The sequence below is a fragment of the Salvelinus alpinus genome, chromosome 32 (genome assembly GCF_045679555.1).
Source record: "Salvelinus alpinus chromosome 32, SLU_Salpinus.1, whole genome shotgun sequence".
NCBI lineage: Eukaryota > Metazoa > Chordata > Actinopteri > Salmoniformes > Salmonidae > Salvelinus > Salvelinus alpinus.
In genome coordinates this window covers 24,223,983-24,241,442 of record NC_092117.1, presented here as the reverse complement: position 1 = coordinate 24,241,442, position 17,460 = coordinate 24,223,983, and the positions used below count along the sequence as shown (strand labels likewise).

At 43.9% G+C, this 17,460-nt stretch overlaps 1 protein-coding gene across 1 annotated transcript in view; it reads right to left on the bottom strand.

Annotated features, from left to right (window-relative positions):
- Positions 1-4,827, bottom strand: part of LOC139562191 (inactive phospholipase D5-like) — a 73,023-nt gene extending 68,196 nt beyond the window's left edge. The window contains exon 1 of the mRNA XM_071379621.1: positions 4,377-4,827. Coding sequence (XP_071235722.1) covers positions 4,377-4,382 — 6 coding nt within the window. The 5' untranslated portion in view covers positions 4,383-4,827. The remainder of the gene's footprint in view (positions 1-4,376) is intronic.
- Positions 4,828-17,460: the final 12,633 nt, after the last annotated feature.

The following is a 17,460-nucleotide window of genomic DNA, read 5'->3' as shown; positions in this document are numbered from 1 at the left end:
TAATAACTAAAGGCTGCTTCTCCATGCCTCTTGGTCCTAGGCTATGGGGTAGTTAAAAGGACAGTGCCAGAGGACCTGAGGAACATACTGGGTACATACCTTAAAAGCATATCTGACATGTATTGGGGTGCACAATCGTGGATTGATTTAAAAACCAATAGAATAATCTTACAATGAATTCTAAAACTAACAGGCAGCCAGTGGAGATACCTTAAAACCGGTGTAATGTGTGCTCTCCGTCTGGTCTTGGTCAGTACCCACGCTGCAGCATTCTGTATGTTTTGCAGTTGACCAATGTCTTTCTTGGGTGACCAGACAGGAGACCATTACAGTAGTCAAGCCTACTTGTAATAAAAGCATGGATGAGTCTCTCTGTATCAGCATGAGAGAGAAACGGTCACACCTTGGCAATGTTCCTCAAGTGGTTTTACAAGCTATTTGTCACATTCCTAATGTGGGATTCGAAATGGAGTTCAGAATCTAAAAAAAACACCTAGGTTTTTCACCTGGTGTTTTATTTTTATTGCCCGTGAATTAAAATGTCCAGACAGATTCTCTCTCTCTGTGCTTTGGCTCCAACAATAAGTACCCATGTATTTAAATCACTAATACAGTCTAATCATTTATCCATGAAGCTAAAATCCTCTGGTGACACAGAAATGTTAAGTTATGTATGGTCTACGTAACAATGGAAATCAATGCTGTGCTTTCTGATAATGTTGCCATGGGCATGTCACTATCCATAGGAGCCGTCTTTACCGTGGAATCGGCACGGTTTACAATTGCACTGCCAGGACTGATCTGTGAATTGCTGTCTGATTTACAGGGTGCGTAAACTCCCATCACTACTGCTCCAAGCCACATACTAAGAGAGACTCGGACACACTCTGCAAGCTAAATAACTTACACATTCTGCATTAGGGAAATGTGTTATGTTCGTGTCCATTTGTGTGTCTATATGGATGTGCTTCGACAAGCAACCCAACTCTGATCTTTTTTTCAGATCCAAAGACCAATTAGTGGAAGGTGTGTGTGTGCGTGCGTGCGTCTTTGTCCTTGTGCGCGTGTGTTTGCATGTGTGACATGAAATTATTGCGAATAACTGCAAAATGTATAATTTTTTCCCAGTAATTGAGAAAAAGATGGGTTAAATGCCCTGCCAGATGATCAAAAATTCCGTTTTGGTAGAAGAATGGAGAGAGAAGGTAGAATATTTGATCAAATAAATCACTTTCAAGCATCAACCAAGCTATCTCAAACACAATTCAAAACCATTTCACTTTGCATATAATCTAATAAAAGGGACATGCAGTAATTCATGTTTTTATAAATCAGACAGTGCACACTTATTAGATCTCATTATTTTTGGAGTGGCACCATTAGTTTAGTCCAGTTAAGGGACGATCAATGATACGTCTCTCCATGCTGCAGTATCATTGGTCCAGCCAGGGATGGTAGCACTGTTGCCGTCCCAGTCCCTCCCTCGTGGAGCCCCTATAGGCTGCAGCCTGCAGCACTGGCTTGGCCATTACAGGCTCACAGAGACCTCTGAGCTCATGACCATAACTGGTCCGTGGTCAGCCCATCCGCTCATTCAATCCTTGTGATATATGATCTCCAGAGCACTGTGTGACCTAATGCACTTGGTTAGAGGAGGGGTAGGGTCCGTCCCCTTGTGTTAGAGGCGACGTAAGCAATAAAGTAAGACATTGTTTAAGAGGCTAATATGTTGCAGTCATGATTTTGAAAAGGTTATTTTGTGCAATCAAAGTTCCTTTAATAGTTGACATATGTAAAAAAAAAAAAATATGTTTTGAGTGGCATACTATGTAAAGCTTCCATATTACACCAGTCAGCAGAATGAGTCTGAAATAAGATTCAGACAATAGGACAGAATACTACCCAGGGAACCGTCTCACAGCATGAGGTCTGCGAAAACAATATTAGAATTTCAGTTTGCTTCCCACACACACAAAACAAACACTGTGACACTTGTGCCATAAACCAGGGTTTCCCAAACTCAGTGCTGAGGCCCTAGCACTACACAGCTGATTAAAATTACCAACTCATTATCAAGCTTTGATTATTTTACAATCAGCTGTGTAGTGCTAGGGCAAAAAACAATACGTGCAAAGGGGAGGGGGGGGGGGCAGGATGGAGTTTGGGAAACCCTGCTAAACAAACAGTCTGCCAGTGTGTGGGACTAAGATTTTACTCATATCCTCAGAGACTGTAAGCCGTAAGTAACAATGTAATCTTTAACTGACCCCGCCAACTGATCTCATAAACTGACCCCACCAACTGCATTGTTGTACAGATGCACAATTGAGAGCATCCTGCCGGCCTGTATCACCGCCTGGTACGGCAACTGCACCTCCAGACGGTGGTGCGGTCTGCACAACACATCACCAGGGGCAAACTACCTACCCTCCAGGACACCTACACCACCCGATGTCACAGGAAGGCCATAAAGATCATCAAGGACAACAACCACCCGAGCCACTGCCTGTTCACCCCGCTATTATCCAGAACGCGAGGTCAGTACAGGTGCATTAAAGCTGGGACCGAGAGACTGAAAAACAGCTTCGATCTCAAGGCCATCAGATTGTTAAACAGCCATCACTAGCACAGAGAGGCTACTGACTACAAACAGGCTTGAAATCATTAGCCCCTTTAATAAATGGAACACTAGTCACTTTAATACCGCTTACATATCTTGCATTACTCATCTCGTATGTATATACTGTATTCTATACTATCTATTGCATCTTAGCCTATGACGCTCTGACATTGCTCATCCACATATTGATATATATATATTCTTATTCCATTCCTTAGATTTGTGTGTATTAGGTAGTTGTTGTGAAATTGTTAGATTACTTGTTAGATACTGCTGCACTGTCGGAACGAGAAGCGAAATCATTTCACTACACTCGCAATAACATTTGCTGAACACATGTATGTGACCAACACAATTTGATTTGATTTGGAACTACCTGAGGAGGCAGAGGTGAGCCAGTGGTGATGTTTCCATGGGTACCACTCCAAGTAATTCTGGCTTCCCTCTCCTATGGGCTTTCTGCTGGATGAGTTCTGTTAGCTCAGTGTGTGTGTGTGTGTGTGTGTGTGTGTGTGTGTGTGTGTGTGTGTGTGTGTGTGTGTGTGTGTGTGTGTGTGTGTGTGTGTGTCGCACGCGCGCGCACACACACACACACACACACACACACACACACACACACACACACACACACACACACACACACACACACACACACACACACACACACACACACACACACACACACACACACACACACACACACACACACACACACACACACACACACACACAAACACACAAACACACACGCTCTATGCATAGAGATCCTGTCTGCGAGTGGAATTTAGAGAGAAACCCCTCCCCCTCCACTCATTTCCCCACAGGCAGAATAGCAGGTCAGCCCGTGTCATATTGGCTGCATGCTTCAGTTGTCAGCTTTGTTTTGTGCAGCAGTGCTGAAAGAGTGACGGCCGATGCGAGGGAGAGTTGCTGCACTTTGCACCTTCCCTTACTGCTAAGTGAGCTGTGACACCCCCCAAAGAGGTTGTAAAAAATATCTACACAAACCCTTCAACCCTGTATCCTCAGCATCCCAGTGCTGTCGTCTGCAATGTGACAACAATATGACAGATGTCAAAATGACTGGAACCACACCAAATTCCAAAAGCATTTGACAAATATGGAAATTAACAGCATCCCCAAATCCTCATTAAAGTTTTCACGCACCAACCTTATAAACATTTGAAATCTGGGAATGTTGTTTAGCATGAAACTATGAGCTGTTTCATGTCATGACTAAATTTAGTCAGCAATTTAGTGATATATGCCTTCACAGCAATCTTTCTTTAGTGTAACTTCATCCTCAAGCAAACAACCCAGCACCACAGCAGCACTGCCTTCCCCTCAACGTTATACTATACATCCCAGCCCCCAACTACTGAAGAGCCCAAATCCCTCACCTATTTTCAATGTCTTCATCAAAAACTACAACCCAGTGGTGTTGTGAAGTACTTAAAAGGCAAGCAAATCAAATCAGTACAGTTTGCACTGAGATCAATGACCTCTCAGCTAAGCATATCGTACGTACATACTGTAGCATCAAAAGCTCAGAGAACAACACTGTTCACAGCCAAAAACACATTCACCTGTTTTAAATTTCAAAGTCTCATTGCGAGCTACAACAACACAACCCCACGTAAGCTGACACATGAATGTGAGCTAAAAGATGACATGCCAGCTGGCAACGTTCCTAGTGAAACAATAGCTGCTGACCTCTCTGAAATGATTTGGCTTTCTTTGAGTGAGTAGAACTCACCTTCATGATGCACCCCTGCGTCGACAGTCCTCTCCGCAGCACACGTGTGTGTGTGTATGTGTGTGTGTGTAATTGTGTGTGTTTGTTTTCTGGGCAGGAGCCTGTTTCCGACAGGGCAGGGGAAGCTGTCCCCTCACACGCTGCTATTCCTGTTGGCTGGACAGGGTCCAAATGAAAGGTATAATGTAGAGTGTAGAAACAGGAAGCTACTGAGTCCTGCTATCAATCTCTCCCTCTCTCACACTCTCTATTTCTCACTCCATTTTCCCCCTCTCCTTCCCTTTCCCTCACTCGCTCGCTCTCCTTCCCGTATCTCTTCCTCACACTTCTCCACCCTTTAGTTGTAAACACAGATCGTGAGATTGGGAAAGATAGATGGTCCATTCTCCTCACCCCTCCTATCTTTCATGATCCTTCCCCCTCTTCTATTCCATCCAATACAAATCCACTCCAGCCATCTTCCCCTCCCTCTGTTCAAGCCATACGGAGTGAGAACCTCAACCAGAGGCAGACCGGTACATCTGGGCAAAATCACAACTCCTGTAGCTCCTCAGTTCTCACACAAAGTCAGACACAGACACACTATATAAATTGCTACACGCATATGCATGAATAATATTAGTTAGCTCACATGAATGCAAAGGAAATTGTAGTTGACAGGTCTGTAGTAGATAAATTATAAATCCTCAGCGGGTATTAGGAATTATACACACACTGCACATGTGTAGATTACAAACAAGTTATCCACAGCAAAGGAAAGACATTGAACACTATAGGTGGCATGAAGTGGTGAACTGACAGCAATGTTTTCAAATTTCACATGATTACAATATTACCAATAGGATAAGTACCTACACAGAAATGTATTGCATAGATGAACATTTGAAGCCACCATGATGACAAAAGAATAACCTGTTTAAAACCAAGGTGCATTTGAATATTACAGGATTATGGAAACCAATCGATTACATTTATACCATTGTGATAGTGACGCTGCAGTGTGTTAGATGTTAGAAAAGACTCCACTGGGAACAGACATCAATTCAACGTCTATTCCACGTTGGCAACATAATCCTCCAATACTGTGTACTGAATAAACATTAAGCTACAATCACCAAGATATTGCAAAGCACATACACACACACTTCTTTGGTATGACCCATGGTATTTCCACAGTCTGATTTAATTTTCACCTTAATTAAAATGATGAAGAGTCAACCTTCCCTGCAGCAGTGTTATAACACACAGCCACCAATAGAGGGCAGTCTCTGCACACTGTTTTCCTACAACACAGGCACGATCTGCTGTACAGTGTACATGTATCCCATAAATATAAACATGTCAAAGCTGCCATCGACTTCAATCACCAAACAGAAGTAAATAATCTGTGAGGGTGTCATCTTGAGCGTCTGGTCAAATCCATAGGTGTCTAATCCGTTTTCTGTCTAGCCACTGCTGTCTGTCTAACAGCCCATCTTCTCTGACTCTGTTCGTGTTTGATTCATCAGACAACCTGAGCTGAATTATCAGATACATCTGCCTCTGCTCTTTTGTCTGCTTTCTGGAGTTTATAACTGTAGTCTGATGGGTACTGTTTGTAAATAAGTAAGGGGGAAAACTTTTCAATACAGAGGATCAAAACCTAATAACTTAATCTTCTTCTGCAACACAATGTTTTTCCTCCTGAAGAAGACCGTTACTGAGTGAGTGATGCATTTCAAGGAACTACTTGGTTCAGTTTCTCCAGGTAAACACATTGAGGTAGTGAGGCGGCTTTATCTGTAAAAAAAATCGGATCAAACAGCTGCTATCATTGTTCGTTTTAATTCTTTGTTTTTCAAGCTGTCATGTCTGGGATTGGAACCAAGCATCGTAATAACCATGGCTTTGTTTTGCTTCATCACATACTCTTAAACAGCTATATGACATTGTATATAATATTGTAGTTCAAAGGCACGATGGTGCAGTAATCTGCTTTTGTTTCTGCTGGCTGTCATCTGTGGGGGGATATGCTTGCCAGCCCCCCCTCCCAGGTAGTAGTATACAGTGTGCCTTTATCCGCACTGCTCATAGCCAATGATCTGAGTTATGGCTTTCCTGGCCTTGGGCCTATAGAATGTCTATTGCTCCTCTCCTCTGCTGCAGTCAGCTGGGTGCTTCATTATCCAGAAATGCACAGTACACTGTCCAACACAACACAAATCAGATAGCACTGACCAATAGAATAGAACTGCAGTCAGTAATAAATAGTGTATAGCACACTAAGGCAGAACAGCAGCAGAGCAGATCAGCAGCTGGCTAGATTGGAAACTCCCAGTCAAAATATGGTGCTGACCATGAAAAGCCTATCAATTATCATATCAGGACAATTCAATCAAAAGTGCTGGTTCACATTAATTTACATTTGTGAAATTTCAAGTCCATCTACAAATGTTGAAGATATTATTTCCCCCCCCAACAACCATCACCATGACTGCTAACAGTATTTCCACTGAGGTCTAATTATCACACTTACATAAAAATGCATTTGAAACAATATTTCAGGGTGTGAAAATATATAATGGTAATGGGAGGGGTGGAGGTATGGTGGGATGTCGGAGAAAGAAATGTACGAGTGATATGTGTTGCAATTGCCTTTGCACAATTTCATTAGATTTGGATTTAAATTAGATCTGAGACACTACACAATTGACAGCCCCAATTAATCTTATACCACTCCCCGTCCCTCAGTGCCTCCTAATGTTCCTAAAATGATCTATATGAATCTCTGAAATATAAAAGTAAAAAGGACATTTTTTTTTAGCAATGGTCCTGCAGTGAAGCGATGAGAATACTGTCACTGGTCAGGATTTAAGGTGGTGTTATCCAGCAGCAGCTCTTTACAGATACACTCTTAGAAGAAAAGGGTTCCAAACGGGTTCTTCGGCTGTCCCCATAGGATAACCCTTTTTGGTTCCAGGTAGAACTCTTGGGTTCTATGTAGAACACTGTGGAAAAGGTTCTACCTGGAACCGAAAGGGTTCTACCTGGAACCAAAAAGGGTTCTTCAAAAGGGTTCGCCTAGGCGAAGAACACTTTTAGGTTCTAGACCGGAGCTTTTTTTCTAAGCTTGTACATCCAGTCGTTAAATTGCTTTATGAATGAGTAAGAGGGAGAATCAGAGATAAAATAATGTTCTTCCAAGTGCACTTTCTACTGTCAATACAGTATAGAAACAAAAACAACCCAAAAATATTTACGTCTGATAAAGAAAACAATATCAACTTTTGTATCTATCCATTTAGACTTTGCCAAGCAGAAGATGACCAGGACGCTGTTGAGAACAATATTCTGGTCACTTCAACAATACTGATAATAGTAATGGTCACCACTTCAACAATACTGATAACAGTAATGGTCACCACTTCAACAATACTGATAACAGTAATGGTCCCCACTTCAACAATACTGATAACAGTAATGGTCCCCACTTCAACAATACTGATAATAGTAATGGTCCCCACGTCAACAATACTGATAATAGTAATGGTCACCACGTCAACAATACTGATAATAGTAATGGTCACCACGTCAACAATACTGATAAAATTAATGGTCACCACGTCAACAATACTGATAATAGTAATGGTCCCCACGTCAACAATACTGATAAAAGTAATGGTCCCCACTTCAACAATACTGATAATAGTAATGGTCACCACGTCAACAATACTGATAAAATTAATGGTCACCACGTCAACAATACTGATAATAGTAATGGTCACCACGTCAACAATACTGATAATAGTAATGGTCACCACGTCAACAATACTGATAAAATTAATGGTCCCCACGTCAACAATACTGATAACAGTAATGGTCCCCACTTCAACAATACTGATAACAGTAATGGTCCCCACTTCAACAATACTGATAATAGTAATGGTCAGCACGTAAACAATACTGATAACAGTAATGGTCCCCACTTCAACAATACTGATAACAGTAATGGTCCCCACTTCAACAATACTGATAATAGTAATGGTCAGCACGTAAACAATACTGATAATAGTAATGGTCCCCACTTCAACAATACTGATGGTCACTTAGTCGGCAGTACAAATGCAGATTTCAGAAAGCTATGATTAACAATGCTATTACGAAAAACAATGGGGAACTATCTACAGTTATGCATAATACACATGGAAGTTCAATGCCTTAAGTGCAGAGGGGATTTGAGTAAATTGGGTATATTAGGCGAATGTGTCTGACATAGACGTTAGATAAGTCTACAGGGAGGAATAAAAATAGCATAAATAGGAAAGTATACCAGTTTCATTTGACCAGGATGTTGACAACTGTGCCATACAGATTGCAAAATAGTTGGGAAGAGATTTTTGATGTACCGATTCCATGGTACCATGGTATGAGTTGATATATAAAACAATGCAAGATTCAAGACTTCGTGCTTTTCAGCTAAAATTATTATATAGAATTCTTGCCACCAACAAAATGTTGAATATTTGGGGCATAAATCATCGAATCTCTGCAGATTTTGTTGTGAGGATACAGAATCAATAGACCATTTATTTTGGTTTCTGGTCTCAGGTTCAGGAATGGCTGAAAATGCATAGCATTGATCTAAAATTGACCCTAGAAATAGTATTGATAGGAGATCTGGAGAGACTGGGTCAGTCAATTACTAATATACTAATACTCTTAGTAAAAGTATTTATCTTCAACACGCAATCTGTAGATTCTATTCGATTAGATAGATTGAAATTGTATGTTAAACATCATAGCATAGGTGAAAGATATGTGTTGAGTAGAAACACGAAGTGGGTGGCCAGCAGAGATAGATGGGATGGGCTGAGGGAAGCTGAGGGTTGGTATGTGGAATTGGAGACACTGTGTGAGAGAGAGAATGATGGTCAAAAGATTAAGGGTAAAAAAAGTCAAAATAAAACATAATAAAAGTACATTGGAATGACACTAAGTGGCAGTGTTTTTACAACTAATGCCGGTTTGCCTGAGGCTAATGCCGTGCAGGTGTTGGTACACATGCATATACACACACACACTCTCATTCAAATAAACACATACAAGAACACACACATACATGTAATAGTGTCAAACATATAACGTAGGCATTGCTGTTAGGATTTCAGTTGTCCTTGATGTCCTTTGTTTTAAATGTATTATTGGAAAAAAAATGTTTTGCATTGTTTGCTGTTTTCTTCTGTCTTTTCCTTTTTTCTCTTTAGTTCTTCTCTTGGTTGTTGGTGCATTGGGGGGGTTCTTGGGGGTGGGGAATGGAATTAATTGTATTTTTCTTCTTCGGAGAGGGGGGGAGGCTGTGGGAAAGGTCTCGAATGGTTGAGGGACAGCTATCGGGGAACTGTGGGGGGATCTTGGATGAATCGGGTTTCACAAGATGGTGATCCAGAAAAAGGAAACTATGACATATATTTTATATCACCATCATGCACACGCACCCTCACACATAAGGATGGCTCTGTTGCGGAAAGACTGATACATGTTTGATAGTGTCTTGATGCTGTATTGTTTGTCCTTCATGTTCTATTACTTTAATGTTACCCCTTCCTTGTGTCTTTTGTAATAAATCATTATTGAAAAATTTAAAATAAATCTACAGGGTCAAGTACTTGTGTGTGTCTGCGATTTGGAAATGTCTGGTGCTTGAGCAGGTCTTGAGGGTTGCGGCTGAACCGTTACTGAAGCGGGGTACCCTATAATGGTTTACCGGGTCAGACCTGACAGTTGAGATGATGCATATGGAGAATATACAACAACCTTCTGTATTAACCTGACATACCATAGAAGTTGGCTATCAGGATAGCTTACTATTCCTATTGATTTCATTCAAAATAGCTGTTCAATAGATTTTGAAATCTACTGTAGTTTTACTTATTGTTTTTCATGATAATAGTGATGCATCTTACAAGTCCCAAAAAACATACTGTATGTGCATAAAATGGAGAGCAAAAATTCCTCTTATCACAACGACTCTTTACAGTAGGCTAAGTAGGCCAATTTACAGTAGGCTAAGCATTATACTAAGTAGACTAAGTATACTTTATTTTTACATTTACATTTAAGTCATTTAGCAGACGCTCTTATCCAGAGCGACTTACAAATTGGTGCATTCACCTTATGATATCCAGTGGAACAACCACTTTACAATAGTGCATCTAACTCTTTTAAGGGGGGGGGGTAGAAGGATTACTTTATCCTATCCTAGGTATTCCTTAAAGAGGTGGGGTTTCAGGTGTCTCCGGAAGGTGGTGATTGACTCCGCTGACCTGGCGTCGTGAGGGAGTTTGTTCCACCATTGGGGTGCCAGAGCAGCGAACAGTTTTGACTGGGCTGAGCGGGAACTGTACTTCCTCAGAGGTAGGGAGGCGAGCAGGCCAGAGGTGGATGAACGCAGTGCCCTTGTTTGGGTGTAGGGCCTGATCAGAGCCTGAAGGTACGGAGGTGCCGTTCCCCTCACAGCTCCGTAGGCAAGCACCATGGTCTTGTAGCGGATGCGAGCTTCAACTGGAAGCCAGTGGAGAGAGCGGAGGAGCGGGGTGACGTGAGAGAACTTGGGAAAGTTGAACACCAGACGGGCTGCGGCGTTCTGGATGAGTTGTAGGGGTTTAATGGCACAGGCAGGGAGCCCAGCCAACAGCGAGTTGCAGTAATCCAGACGGGAGATGACAAATGCCTGGATTAGGACCTGCGCCGCTTCCTGCGTGAGGCAGGGTCGTACTCTGCGAATGTTGTAGAGCATGAACCTACAGGAACGGGTCACCGCCTTGATGTTAGTTGAGAACGACAGGGTGTTGTCCAGGATCACGCCAAGGTTCTTAGCACTCTGGGAGGAGGACACAATGGAGTTGTCAACCGTGATGGCGAGATCATGGAACGGGCAGTCCTTCCCCGGGAGGAAGAGCAGCTCCGTCTTGCCGAGGTTCAGCTTGAGGTGGTGATCCGTCATCCACACTGATATGTCTGCCAGACATGCAGAGATGCGATTCACCACCTGGTTATCAGAGGGGGGAAAGGAGAAGATTAATTGTGTGTCGTCTACATAGCAATGATAGGAGAGACCATGTGAGGATATGACAGAGCCAAGTGACTTGGTGTATAGCGAGAATAGGAGAGGGCCTAGAACAGAGCCCTGGGGGACACCAGTGGTGAGAGCACGTGGTGCGGAGACAGATTCTCGCCACGCCACCTGGTAGGAGCGACCTGTCAGGTAGGACGCAATCCAAGCGTGGGCCGCGCCGGAGATGCCCAGCTCGGAGAGGGTGGAGAGGAGGATCTGATGGTTCACAGTATCAAAGGCAGCCGATAGGTCTAGAAAGATGAGAGCAGAGGAGAGAGAGTTAGCTTTAGCAGTGCGGAGCGCCTCCGTGACACAGAGAAGAGCAGTCTCAGTTGAATGACTAGTCTTGAAACCTGACTGATTTGGATCAAGAAGGTCATTCTGAGAGAGATAGCAGGAGAGCTGGCCAAGGACGGCACGTTCAAGAGTTTTGGAGAGAAAAGAAAGAAGGGATACTGGTCTGTAGTTGTTGACATCGGAGGGATCGAGTGTAGGTTTTTTCAGAAGGGGTGCAACTCTCGCTCTCTTGAAGACGGAAGGGACGTAGCCAGCGGTCAAGGATGAGTTGATGAGCGAGGTGAGGTAAGGGAGAAGGTCTCCGGAAATGGTCTGGAGAAGAGAGGAGGGGATAGGGTCAAGCGGGCAGGTTGTTGGGCGGCCGGCCGTCACAAGACGCGAGATTTCATCTGGAGAGAGAGGGGAGAAAGAGGTCAAAGCACAGGGTAGGGCAGTGTGAGCAGAACCAGCGGTGTCGTTTGACTTAGCAAACGAGGATCGGATGTCGTCGACCTTCTTTTCAAAATGGTTGACGAAGTCATCAGCAGAGAGGGAGGAGGGGGGAGGAGGGGGAGGAGGATTCAGGAGGGAGGAGAAGGTGGCAAAGAGCTTCCTAGGGTTAGAGGCAGATGCTTGGAATTTAGAGTGGTAGAAATTGGCTTTAGCAGCAGAGACAGAAGAGGAGAATGTAGAGAGGAGGGAGTGAAAGGATGCCAGGTCCGCAGGGAGGCGAGTTTTCCTCCATTTCCGCTCGGCTGCCCGGAGCCCTGTTCTGTGAGCTCGCAATGAGTCGTCGAGCCACGGAGCAGGAGGGGAGGACCGAGCCGGCCTGGAGGATAGGGGACATAGAGAGTCAAAGGATGCAGAAAGGGAGGAGAGGAGGGTTGAGGAGGCAGAATCAGGAGATAGGTTGGAGAAGGTTTGAGCAGAGGGAAGAGATGATAGGATGGAAGAGGAGAGAGTAGCGGGGGAGAGAGAGCGAAGGTTGGGACGGCGCGATACCATCCGAGTAGGGGCAGTGTGGGAAGTGTTGGATGAGAGCGAGAGGGAAAAGGATACAAGGTAGTGGTCGGAGACTTGGAGGGGAGTTGCAATGAGATTAGTGGAAGAACAGCATCTAGTAAAGATGAGGTCAAGCGTATTGCCTGCCTTGTGAGTAAGGGGGGAAGGTGAGAGGGTGAGGTCAAAAGAGGAGAGGAGTGGAAAGAAGGAGGCAGAGAGGAATGAGTCAAAGGTAGACGTGGGGAGGTTAAAGTCACCCAGAACTGTGAGAGGTGAGCCATCCTCAGGAAAGGAACTTATCAGGGCGTCAAGCTCATTGATGAACTCTCCAAGGGAACCTGGAGGGCGATAAATGATAAGGATGTTAAGCTTGAAAGGGCTGGTAACTGTGACAGCATGGAATTCAAAGGAGGCGATAGACAGATGGGTCAGGGGAGAAAGAGAGAATGTCCACTTGGGAGAGATGAGGATCCCAGTGCCACCACCCCGCTGACCAGAAGCTCTCGGGGTGTGCGAGAACACGTGGGCAGACGAGGAGAGAGCAGTAGGAGTAGCAGTGTTATCAGTGGTAATCCATGTTTCCGTCAGTGCCAAGAAGTCGAGGGACTGGAGGGAAGCATAGGCTGAGATGAACTCTGCCTTGTTGGCCGCAGATCGGCAGTTCCAGAGGCTGCCTGAGACCTGGAACTCCACGTGGGTCGTGCGCGCTGGGACCACCAGGTTAGAGTAGCAGCGGCCACGCGGTGTGAAGCGTTTGTATGGTCTGTGCAGAGAGGAGAGAACAGGGATAGACAGACACATAGTTGACAGGCTACAGAAGAGGCTACGCTAATGCAAAGGAGATTGGAATGACAAGTGGACTACACGTCTCGAATGTTCAGAAAGTTAAGCTTACGTTGCAAAAAATCTTATTGACTAAAATGATATAGTACTGCTGGCTGGTGAAATAGGCTAGCTAGCAGTGGCTGCGTTGTTGACTTTGTTTGAAAGTGTAGCTGGCTAGGTAACCTCTAACTGGCTAGGTAACCTCGACAATTACTCTAGACTACACAATTATCTTGGATACAAAGACGGCTATGTAGCCAGCTAAGATCAAACAAATCAAACTGTTGTACTGTAATGAAATGAAATGTAATACTACCTGTAATACTACCTGTGGAGCAAAGCGGAATGCAGTAGAATTACAGTAGACTAAAGTATACTGTACATCTACTTATAGTACACTAAGTCAACATGGCCCAGCTGCCCTGTCTAATGAGCACGTACACACACGTGCGCACGTAGAAAACCACAAGCGAACCCGTGTCATTATCTCGATGCAGATGCATGCCTCTCCCACTACTGGAACGTTATTGTTTTGTTGAACAACTGAAAAGTATAAGTGCTGCTAAAGGAAAGTCATAATAGAATCACCTCTGGCATTCCAACCAATGACCGTTTGGTTACTGGCCGAACATTAACTGCTAAGCTACCTGCCGCCACTGGCACGTCATTACAGAAAGTGTTTGTGTGCGTGTCAAATAAAATTGTATTTGTCACATGCTTCGTTGCAAAACAGGTGTAGACTAACAGTGAAATACTTACTTACGGGTCATTTTTCAACATTGCAGACTTAAATATGCAAAATTCAACCAAACAAAATGTAATACACGAGGATAAATACAGTGACTAAAGAATAACGAGTAAAAATAGCATGGCTATATACAGGGAGTACCAGTACCGAGTCGATGTGCAGGGGTACAAGGTAATTGAGGTAGCTATGTATACAGGGCCTTCGGAAAGTATTCAGACCCTTTGGCTTTTTCCACATTTAGCTACTTTACAGCCTTATTCTAAAATGGTAAAAAATAAAAAAATCCTCAGCAATCAACAAACAATACCCCATAATGACAAAGTGAAAACAGGTTTAAGATTCTACAAATGTATAAAAAAAAGAAACAGAAATTACCATTTAATTGATTGGACATGATTTAGAAAGGTACACACGTCTTTATAAAGGTCCCACAGTTGACAGCACGTGTCAGAGTAAAAACCAAGCCATGAGGTCGAAGGAATTGTCCGTAGATCTCTGAGACAGGATTGTGTCGAGGCACAGATCTGGGGAAGGGTGCCAAAACATTTCTGCAGCATTGAAGGTCCCCAAGAACACAGTGGCCTCCATCATCCTTAAATGAAAGAAGTTTGGAACCACCAAGACTCTTCCTAGAGCTGGCTACCCAGCCAAACTGAGCAATCGGGTGAGAAGTGCCTTGGTCAGGGAAGTGACCAAGAACCCGATGGTCACTCTGACGGAGCTCTAAAGTTCCTCTGTGGAGATGGGAGAACCTTCCAGAAGGGCAACCATATCTGCAGTACTCTACCAATCATGTCTTTATGGTAGAGTGGCCAGACGGAAGCCGCTACTCAGTAAAAGGCACATGACAGCCCGCTTGTAGTTTGCCAAAAGGCACCTAAAGACTCTCAGACCATGAGAAACAAGATGCTCTGGTCTGACAAAACCAAGATTGAACTCTTTGGCCTGAATGCCAAGCGTCGCGTCTGGAAGAAACCTGGCACCATCCAGTCGGTGAAGCATGGTGGTGGCAGCATCATGCTATGGGGATGTTGTTTAGCGGCAGGGACTGGGAGACTAGTCAGGATCGAGGCATAGATGAATGGAGAAAAGTACAGAGAAATCCTGAAAACTTGCTCCAGAGCACTTAGGACCTCAGACTGTGGCAAAGGTTCACCTTCCAACAGGATAACGACCCTAAGCACACAGCCAAGACAACGCAGGAGCGGCTTCGGGACAAGTCTCTGAATGTCCTGGGGTGGAGTAAAAAGAGTAAAAATAGCCAGTACATGAACCCGATCGAACATCTCTGGAGAGACCTGAAAATAGCTGTGCAGCAACACTCCCCTTCCAACTTGACAGAGCTTGAGAGGATCTGCAAAGAAGAATAGGAGAAACTCCCTAATTACAGGTGTGCTAAGCTTGTAGAGTCATACCTAAGAAGATTCGAGGCTGTAATCACTGCCAAAGGTGCTTCAACAAAGTACTGAGTAAAGTGTTTGAATACTTATGTAAATGTCATAGTTTTACATTTTTAATACATTTGCAAAAAAAACTTTTCAACCAGTTTTTTCTTTGTCATTATGGGGTATTGTGTGTAGCGTGACGAGGGAAAACAACTATTTAATCCATTTTAAAATAAGTCTGTAAAGTAACAAAATGTGGAACAAGTAAAGGGGTCGGAATACTTTCCGACTGCACTGTATGTAGATTCTCACAAATTGTTATGGTACCATGTAAATTAAAGCTCAAAGCCGCCAGCATCACTTCCGTTAGACCATAACATTGAGGTCCTTAGCTCTTCTTTTAGGCTTGACGATAGCACCCTCTGCTGTATCTGTGGCTATAGTAGCCAATGTGCCACATACAGTCGTGGCCAAAAGTTTTGAGAATGACACAAATATTAATTTTCACAAAGTCTGCTGCCTCAGTTTGTATGATGGCAATTTGCATATACTCCAAAATATTATGAAGAGTGATCAGATGAATTGCAAAGTCCCTCTTTGCCATGCAAATAAACTGAATCCCCAAAAAACATTTCCACTGCATTTCAGCCCTGCCACAAAAGGACCAGCTGACATCATGTCTGTGATTCTCTCGTTAACACAGGTGTGAATGTTGACGAGGACAAGGCTGGAGATCACTCTGTCATGCTGATTGAGTTTGAATAACAGACTGGACGCTTCAAAAGGAGGGTGGTGCTTGGAATCATTGTTCTTCCTCATTCAATCATGGTTACCTGCAAGGAAACACGTGCCGTCATCATTGCTTTGCACAAAAAGGGCTTCACAGGCAAGGATATTGCTGCCAGTAAGATTGCACCTAAATCAACCATTTATCGGATCATCAAGAACTTCAAGGAGAGCGGTTCAATTGTTGTGAAGAAGGCTTCAGGGCACCCAAGAAAGTCCAGCAAGCGCCAGGACCGTCTCCTAAAGTTGATTCAGCTGCGGAATCGGGGCACCACCAGTACAGAGCTTGCTCAGGAATGGCAGCAGGCAGGTGTGAGTGCATCTGCACGCACAGTGAGGCGAAGACTTTGAGGATGGCCTGGTGTCAGGAAGGGCAGCAAAGAAGCCACATCTCTCCAGAAAAAACATCAGGGACAGACTGATATTCTGCAAAAGGTACAGGGATTGGACTGCTGAGAACTGGGTTAAAGTCATTTTCTCTGATGAATCCCCTTTCCGATTGTTTAGGGCATCCAGAAAAAAGCTTGTCCGGAGGAGACAAGGTGAGCGCTAGCATCAGTCCTGTGTCATGCCAACAGTAAAGCATCCTGAGACCATTCATGTGTGGGGTTGCTTCTCAGCCAAGGGAGTGGGCTCGCTCACAATTTTTCCTAAGAACACAGCCATGAATAAAGAATGGTACCAACACATCCTCCGAGAGCAACTTCTCCCAACCATCCAGGAACAGTTTGGTGACAAACAATGCCTTTTCTAGCACGATGGAGCACCTTGCCATAAGGCAAAAGTGAGTAAGTGGCTCGGGGAACAAAACATCGATATTTTGGGCCCATGGCCAGGAAAATCCCCAGGCCTTAATCCCATTGAGAATTTATGGTCAATCCTCAAGAGGCAGGTGGACAAACAAAACCCCACAAATTCTGACAAACTCCAAGCATTGATTATGCAAGAATGGGCTGCCATCAGTCAGGA